The 8,978-nt window shown below is 57.9% G+C and overlaps 1 protein-coding gene across 2 annotated transcripts in view; it reads right to left on the bottom strand.

Annotated features, from left to right (window-relative positions):
• Window positions 1-2,644: 2,644 nt before the first annotated feature.
• SUSD4 (sushi domain containing 4) overlaps window positions 2,645-8,978 on the bottom strand; it is an 89,506-nt gene continuing 83,172 nt past the window's right edge. The window contains exons 6-9 of one of the 2 annotated variants that reach the window (XM_037069356.1): window positions 8,258-8,455; window positions 7,127-7,274; window positions 4,619-4,995; window positions 2,645-3,647 (exon numbers count right to left, since the gene is read on the bottom strand). In XM_037069356.1, coding sequence (XP_036925251.1) covers window positions 3,619-3,647; window positions 4,619-4,995; window positions 7,127-7,274; window positions 8,258-8,455 — 752 coding nt within the window. In that variant the 3' untranslated portion in view covers window positions 2,645-3,618. The remainder of the gene's footprint in view (window positions 3,648-4,618; window positions 4,996-7,126; window positions 7,275-8,257; window positions 8,456-8,978) is intronic. The other variant, XM_037069357.1, reaches the window with a different exon arrangement.

Below are 8,978 nucleotides of genomic sequence, written 5' to 3'. Positions count from 1 at the left end.
ACACCCCGCCCTCTGCGTGAAGTTTTATGATTTCAAGGTCACCGTGCATAGCATTGCCCAGCCTGACAGTGGCCACTGCTCTCCTGAGTCCTGTGCTGCCAGACCAGGCATCTTGACCGTGGCCCTCCCTCTTTATCACCTTGGAAATGAATGGGCAGAAACGTTGGTGCTTTAAATCCAAACTAGACAATAAAATCAGGGAAGCAGGTTAATGTAAATCTCCAGGCTGCCTGTGGAGGTGAGCTGAGTCCTTCTGATTCCTTGGGGACGTTGCTGAGGTTGTCCTGTCCTCCCTGAGCAGACGTCTATAGCATTCAGAGAGGGCTGAGCGGGGAGGGAGGGCAGAGGGACAAAGGCCACAGACTGACAATTTCCCTCCGCAGGACAGCTTAGCATATAGAAGCCGGGGAGGGGCTCCTGGGAGGAGGTCCCCGTGGGGCAGCCCTGAAGCAAGCTTCGCCTGTGAATGTGTCAGCGGGTGGCAGAGACAGAGACACAGGCAGGTCAGAGGAGTCGAGGGACGCATGTGTGACTTGATCACCCACACGACACCCTCCCTCACACTGGGCAACAAGTGGAGACCGGCTGCCACTTACCAAGTACCGACTGTGTGCTGTGACTTCCATCGGCTGTCATCCCCACACAGAGAGATGAGGGAAGCAGAGGGAATTACCTCTAATTTCTGCAGGAAGAAACGGAGGCCCAGGGCGGGCACGCGCTCATCCAAGGACACACCGGTTAGTGGCAGAGGCGGGGTTTGAAGCCAGGTGTCACCCATTGGAGAGCCCCGTCTCTCCCAAGCCATTTCACTGCCTCTGTGGGACCCCGGCCACTTGGGGAGGGCTGCCCAGCAAAGGAGTAGCTGGGCATCTGGACCCAGCAGGTAGAGCCCCTGAGCCTTTGCATCTGATGCCCACTGGCCTGGCCCTGCTGTGTGGCCAGGGCCACAGTAGTTCTGCAGGAATGGGAGGCAGGCTGCCCGGGTGCCAGCTGCGGGGACGGCTGTAACTAGGGTGCCGTGGCCCTAAGGAACCCACGCCGGCAAACCACAGCCTTGCAGTTAAAAAAGGCTATATGGAAGCCAAGGGCGAAGACGTCCTGTGACTTCTGATGCACTTGCGACAGGCAATCACCAGCCAGGAAACCGCTGCTTCGTGGCTGCTTGAATGACCTGCTTACTTGGGGACAGCACCCTCAGGCTCTCTACCGCAGGCTCCCGACCTTGGTACTGAAGGTGCCTCCCCCACCCCCACCCCCACCCCCAGGGCAGGGGGTATCTGCGTCAGGGCAGCTCCTCTCTCCTCACCTCACCTCTGGGCACTCACGAGGATGGGGCCCGTGTGCGCTCACCCCCACTAACTAGTTCCTGAGGCAGTTCGAGAAAGGTTGATTCCGTTCATACCCAGAGGGCCTCCTGAGACTTTGAAATGAATGAAGAGCCAGAATCAAAACCTGCTCGGGCATCGTAAGGATTCCTTCCTGCCACCGCAGCCCACTCAAATGAAACAAATAAAGACATCATCATACACAATGTTGGTGAGTGGCCAAAAATGAAAGGGACCGAGGAGGGGGGTCCAGGTGACCTGGTGAGAAGTTGTCTGCGGCTGGGGCCACTGGGCGGGTCTTTTCCTCCTACCAGCCTCGATTCTTAGAACCGTGTTGACACACATGGTACCTATCCCTCAGGTGTGAGGGCTACACAGGTGTCTATGCAGGTGCTTGGCTCTCGGGGTGGGGGTGGGGGGCAGTGGGCCGCTGCAGTCTACTTGGGGTGGAGACTGTTTCTGGAATGAGGGGAGGCCAGGCATAGGGACAGACTCTCAGGCATCTTCCTGCCTGTCTGGTGGTCTCTGAGACACACCCTCCACATAGGGGCCTGGGAGGGAAGACAGGCATAGGCATGGAGAAGATAGGGAGAAGCTGGGAAGGCTGCCTGGGGGCGGCAGCCCAAAGTGAGCCCTGGACGCTCCCACCCCCATCCATCCAGCTGCCCACATCACCTCTCTCTGCACCGCCAAGGTGGCGTTTAAGCACAGACACTTGTGAAAACCACCTCCTTCTGTGAGGCTCGAGGTACAAAGGGGTGCCGGTGGCGGGTGAGGCCATCAGTGAACAAAGTTATAATTACTAAACACTGCTTGCCACCCCCGTGCCCAGTGCTGCCCAGCCACTCACATCCCAGGGCTTGGGGCTGGGCCGGCACTTCCCGTCCCCTCGTCTAGCCTCAGGCACTAGCTGATAGTCATCTCTGTCACCCCAGGTCACTGCCACTGCCCCTCCCTGCCCATCCAGCTCCGCTTCACTACGAAAGTCACGCTTCGAACTGACATTTCCTTTCCCCTTTTTAATGAGTCTGAGTCAGGAAGCAACAGGATTCGGTCACCCCTCCAGCTCTCTCTCGGCTCTCGCGGCACAGCCCTGGTGTGGGCCAGAGTTTTGTTTACACTCGTCCAACACCCGGAGGAGGGAAGGAAGCAGCTCCGCGGAGCAACGTGTGTCTGAAGAGCCCCTCCAGGACCTGGAGAACTTTCCTTCTCTGTCATTTTCTTAGAAACCACACCTAGCAGTGGGAGGCCAGAGCCGTCCTCGGGCTGCGAGGCCGGCCTGCAGACTTGGCGGGGCAACAATAAAAGGAAAAAAGAAATAAATCTAGCCTCGCGCTTTATTGGGAGGAGGAAGGTGTTTACAGAAACAATTTCTGTTTGGGGAAATAAAATATGGCTGAGTTTGGAAGTGAGGACAACATCCGTAATAGCTCACTGGGGAGGGCCGGTGACACGGAGGTCACTTGTCACGTGGCACCTCTTTAAAATGCCGCCGCGGCCCATTGCCGTGGCCACTTTCTCCACCGCCAGACGTAGCGGAACACATTCTGACCATGTGTGAAGTCACAGGATTCATCCAAGGCCGCAAATCCAGGTGCCAGACCAGGAACACAAATACTCACGCTATTTCACCAGAGGACAGCGTGGAGTACACGAGCTCTGCTTTTTGAAGAAGTTTCCAGAAAGCAGAGTCTGCCTGAGTCTTTCCTTTCTCGCAGGACTGCCACACCCCGCGTTTAGTCTTGTGTGAGTACGAGTGTCCAGGTCAGGGAAGATCGCCCAAAAGTCGTAGGAGAACCTTCCCTCTGGGAGCCTCCAGGGGGCGCTCTGCTGCGCTCCCTGCAGCTGAGCCCAGACTTCCCGCACAGGCTGATCCAGCCTAACTTGGAATCCCGAGACAGTTTGAAGCAGACTTGGGAAGCAAATTTACATAATGTGAACATGCTTTCGGAGGAGGCAGGTAGCACTCATGACTTAAGTCCGTGGGACGCAGGGTTCAGCGGCACGTGCGTGGAACAGCACGAAGCACGCCGGACTCCGTCCCCCAGGCCCACACTGGGGCTTCCCCTGGGTCTTGGCAAATCCTCAGGTCTCGTTGAAAACATCTGCCACCGCAGTTTGTCCGTGTTTGTCACCCACTGTCGAGTCCGTGATGAACCATGTGAGTCACTGTCCCTGTGGAGACAGAGGCAACACCTCCCCCAGGCTCCATGCTCTGTCCTCCTGCAGCCTCACCCCAAGGTACAAGGTCCCCGTTCCCGGAGGGGCGGTAGAGTCACGGAGACCGGCCTGGCTACGGGTCTTCTTCCATTAGAGGGATCTCTGTGCAAAGAGAGACGGGTATGGTTCAGCACGCCACTCGGACACACCACGGCTGCCTGTGACTACGAATTCTGTTAGAACATCTGCAAGTCCTGGACTCGGCAAGGAGAAGGAAACGGTCAGCTGCGCCTATTGGTTAATAATCAAACGCACCGACTCCTCCGTCTAACGCCTACTTGCCGGGAGATCTCAGACCCAGCTCATAAACACAGAGATGTTAGATTGTAACCATGGCCCCTCACAGTCATACAAGCCAAGAGGTGACAGATTCAGGGGCCCGGAGACAGCAGGAGCTGCACATAAGGAGCTCGGCAGGGACCAGGAGACCCCTGTTCCCTCGTCATTACTGTCACTTACTGTCGCGAGGAGCTGGGATTAGTGTGTCTCATTTTAAAACTGGAGCCGGTAGTCCCTGCCCAGGGAAACAGCCCTATTTCGTCCGCTGCGTTTTTTTCTACTTTACCACAAGCTGCAGGCTGCCTTTCTGGTGACAGGCAGACATGCATATTCTACTTTTCGCCCAGTGAAAAAAACCTGCATGGACCCGGAACTTCTCCAGGGCTGGGCCCCTCTGCACACAGGTGGGTCTTCCCTCCTGGCCCACATGTGTGTCATTCCCACGCTGGGCACCCCTTGCAGAAGTCCTGCCTAATGAAGGGACAAATGAGATGAGCAACCTGGATCATAAAGATGCCCTGAAAACCAAGCGCCGGCCGCTGGAGCCCTTCGGCTTTGGATGGCTCCGTGCCCTTGCGTGCCTCCGGAAATCTCGGTTAATGGGCTCATCACTTGTGAGAGGATGAGCCCTCCTCCTCCTAATTGGCCTTGCCCATGGCCTCTACATGCAGAGAGAGCAAGGCACAGTTTCAGCTGAGTGAGAGGGAAACAGATTGCTGCTGCGCCATGCTGGCTTGAAGATGCTGGGTGCAGAGGGGTGTGCGGGGTGCTCAGGTCTCGGGGCCAACACTCACCATCTGCGATGTCGATGCCTGGGCTGCTGGAGGCCACCTCCCCCGACGTGTGGGCAGCTGAGTCAGGGTACTCGGAGGCAGGGCCCCCTTGGCACGTGGGAGATGCATATAAGCTCTGGAGCAGCTCGGAAGAGCCCGAGACGCTGTCACAGGTTTCTGATTCTCCCGGGCCTGTGTCCGTGTCCCCTGAGCCGGGGTATGCTGGGGGGCTCTGGTCATCCACTGGCAAGGGGCAGCCCTGGCCCACAGAGGCCAGGTACCCGGGGCCTAAGGCACTCATGCCGCCACTCACAGCCTCGTCGTAGGACGGGAGCATGACAGGCACGCCGTCCACCACCACGAAGTCAGGGTCGCTGCTGGAACTCTGGGAAGGGCCCCTGGGCAAGGAAAAGTGGTGCCGACTGTCAGAGCGACACGCCAGCCCAGGAGTGAAGCCACCCGGGGCCCCCTCCTCAGGGCCCACGTGGACAGCAGAGCCCCGCAAGGACAGGGTGCAGAAGAACCAGCCTCCCACCTGGGCCGCCTCTGGCAGGTGGTGCTGCCATCGCGGCCGCTCAGGGGAGCAGGGGTTTCTTGCCCCGTCTTGTGCCCTCCAGCTTGTCCTCTCTGCCCTCTCCTCCTGCTTCCTGCCTCCCTCTCTGACCTCTGGGCTTGGCCTTAGGGCAGTGACTCCGTGGGCAGGGGACCATGTGGCCCATTCCAACCGAGCGTCAGCTTGCCTCCATGGTGTCCCTCATGGTGACAGAATAACAGCATTAAGAGCAGAAGAAACGCGGGACCCTATGGGCCACAGGCAAAGGCTGGCCCCTGCGATTCTTACGCTTTTCCGCTTCCCGTCACAGCATAAAAATCACTACTATTTCGTCAAGACAGAAAAACAGGAAACGAGAAGGGAGCTCCGAGCACCATCTCCCCACCCGCTTCAAGTTACATCCTCACCTCCACCTGCCGACCCAGCGGCCGCTTGGAACATGAGATACATGCATGCAGCCTGCCAAGAGGGACCCTGGGGGTGGGCCCTTACGTGGCGCCCTGACGCTCTTGGCCCTGCTGTCCCTTTGCATATTGTCACAATCTGAGCCCAGTGGAGCTGCGCCCAGGTGGAGCTCAATTGTCAGAGAAACAATTGTCAGGGTTTTAAAAAAAGTATGCATGACTCGGCCTGACCAGGTCGCTCAGCTGGTTGGAGCCTCGCCCCACAAATGGAAAGGTTGCGGGTTTGGGAGGCAGCCAATTGGTGTTTCTCTCTTACATCAATATGTCTCTCTCTTTCTCAAATCAATGAACGTATCCTCAGTGAGGATTTGAAAAATCTTAATATTTAGTCAATACAACTTTTCTTCCAAGCAGATGTAGAAAAATAGCTCTCCAGGCCACTTTAATAAACTCCAGTGTGCCAGGAATCACAGTGTGGAGCTTAGCTCTCTCTTTGTGATCCTCAGGCCTTTTTCCGGATAGTGTAATTGCGCAATGAGAGAGCATGGTCCCTTGGTTCATAAATAGTGATGCTGAGGACCGAGGGGATGAGTGGCAGGTTTAAGAGGAAAGAAGGTTCCGGCACGTCAGCAAAGCTTCGCTCCGGCACCAGAACGCCGGCGACATGCTTTGAGCCCAGGAAGGCAGGTGGCCCCACACCTAGCTCACGGCGGCCTCCTTCTCCACTGGGCAGCGTTCTCTTTCCAGGGGGTGGTGGGCACCGCCCTGGGGGTTGGTCTGTCCCTGTGGGCAAAAAACAAGCGCCCTTTTCTGATGCATAAGGTCCCTAAAAGAGAAGATTGACAGGATCGCAGAATCCAAGGAAGTGATGACTCCTCAGTGACAGGCCTGGCTCGTGTCCTGTGACAGTTGGTGCCCTGAACAGTGACCTGCCAGCAGCAGGGCTGGGGGCACTTTTTTGTCCCAAAGGTGCTGGCGGCGCTGGGAGGTGCTGGGATAGGACCTGCCTGTGAGGGAACGTGACTGTCTCCCCTTTGATGGCCGGGAGGACAAAGAGGCCAAACCAAGCTCATCTGTGCAGCCGAGGGGGAGGGACAGCCCTGCCCCTACATTCCATCCAGCGTCCTTTCCTGAGACCTCTCATTGCCACCCACTGTCCCTGAACTTCTGCTGGGCCACACTGTGTCTCCTGTATAGTTCCTGTCCTCTCCATGGACTGGGTGCTCCAGGGCCACACGCATGCAGGTGGCAACGGATGTGGTGGCCCTCGGGGACAGGCACAGTGCAGCCCCATCTCTGTGCTTCCCTCCCACACCCAAGATGCCCTCAGAGAACATCTCTCCAGGGAAGAAGGGAGACACAGGCTCACGGCAGGTGGGGGTGGGGGCAAAAGAGGGAAAGGGGGTCTGTTTCCAGCTTGGGGCTCTGACCCCCAGACACCCCCAAAATGTCCCAGGGAACTTTAACTCCCCTTGTATTCTCCATGAGACCCTCAACTCTGCACTTATCGAGGGTCCAGCTCTCCTTCCTCTCTCTGCTGCTCTAGGTGGCTGCACTGAGCCTGGTACTGACCTGGGGGGGAAGTGGGCCTTGAACTTGGTCTGGAACATCCTGGCCAGGATGACGAGCAGCAGCACCAGCAGTACGCTGGTGGCCGTGAACGCCACGATCTTCCACGTGGTCAGGAGGGTCTCGTGGGTGCTGGGCCAGGTTTGCTCTGCTGAGAGATGGAGGGGAGAGAGAGAACACAAAGGTGCGTGAGGCTCCCAGACTGTGGCAGCTCAATGGTCCCCACGTGCCCATGGCTGCAGGAGTCCGGCCCAGGAGCTGTTCATCGCGAGCCCTCCAGGCTGGCGTCAGGATCCCACTGCGCTAACCTCCGCCCCCCACGGGGTCTCTGCCAGGTTGAAGGCAGACCTGCAGGTTCACACTCCAGGCCGGGGTGAGAGCCAGGCATGGGGCTAAGTAAAGTGCCTGCTTCTGGGGCGGAGAAGGAAAGAGGGGTCCCTCTCCCCTGGAGAAGTCATGTCCTGTGATGGACCAGGAGATGGGGGAAGGGGAGCTGAGCTGAGGGCCTTTGTGAGTGTTCCAGAACAGACTATAGGGCAGGGTGAAGAAAGGCACAGAAGGCCAGAAAGGCCATGTCTCTGTGGGGGGTCACATCTGCCAGGTACGGGGGTGGGCAAGGCAACCCTTCCAAAATAGAGTCCTAACCTTTTGACACAAGCCACCCCGCGTCTTACAGGTCACCTCTGTGGCTGCCAAAGCCTCTTCCCCACACCCCTCCCCTTGTTCAGGAGCATTCCCGTAGACCTTCTCCACACCCTTCTCTACACCCTGCTCCACACCCTCCTCCAGCTGGTTCACGTGGCCGCCTTCGGGCCTCCAGGTGCCCCAGTCAACGAGCGCTCCCCTCACACGCTGTGCCCAGGGGGAGAGTGTGCAGCCGTCCCACTGGGTGGCCACGGGCACACCTGGAGAACACTGGGGTGAGTGGGCGGGGCGAGTGGGCAGGTCACTGGTGCTCAGTCGTGGGGCCACTACGAGACCAGTGGTGAGGCTGGTTTGCTAGGAACTCGCTGATAACTAGGAAGCACTTACGGTTGCGCACGGCTTATGTTTTTATAAGCAAAAGCACGTCTTACCTCCAGCAATACCGTTCCGTGGGCCCGGGCCCCCCAGCAGGCCGAGGCCTGCGCTCACCTGACTTGATGCAGTAGACCTGATAGGAAGGAAACCACTCCCCGTACTGGCAGGTGATGTACTTGTAGTCGCTGGTGAGGCCGTAGCCGGGGTCGCAGTAGAACTCCACGACGGTGCCGTGGTTGTAGCGATCGCAAGGCCGCGGGTGGCAGATGAAGTCGCCGTGGCTCACCATCGGAGGCAGCGGGCAGACTCGGCCAGTGGGGAAGAATAAGTGTTTCAGTACCACGTGCTCACCCTGCACGGAGCCCTCCACGCATAGATCTCGTCAGGGGACCGTATTCCTTAGAGTCATGCCCACACGCCCATCGCCAGGCCAGCCAGTTGCCCCACACACAGTCCCAGCTTCCGTGTTCTCATGGGAGCCCATGACACTCTGAGCACACACTGCTCTCACGTGGCCTCATCAAGTGCATTGTCAAACAGAGGTTCGCTTTACATCGCAAAAGAGGGTGCTATTTAACGGGTAGCATTAAGCTCTTCCATGAATAATACATGGCATTCTGTGCCAGACAAGGTAGCAAATAAAACTAAGATATTTACGGACGAAACAAGCGCTGAAAGAAACAGCTACCCCACACCTGTTCCTGTGGCTGTGGACTGTCCAGGTCCCCCCTGCCATGTCCCTAACCAAGATCCTGGAACTTCCGGCTGGTCCAGGTGCAGCTGCTTGACCCCGGAACCCCAGGGGGTCCAGCTGGTGAATCAGCCCCAAGCAGTT

This window comes from Sturnira hondurensis, unplaced genomic scaffold (genome assembly GCF_014824575.4).
Source record: "Sturnira hondurensis isolate 20B ecotype Veracruz unplaced genomic scaffold, ASM1482457v3 Scaffold0018525, whole genome shotgun sequence".
Lineage (NCBI taxonomy): Eukaryota > Metazoa > Chordata > Mammalia > Chiroptera > Phyllostomidae > Sturnira > Sturnira hondurensis.
Note: the sequence above shows the minus strand (reverse complement) of the source record. Positions and strands in the feature narration are given on the sequence as shown.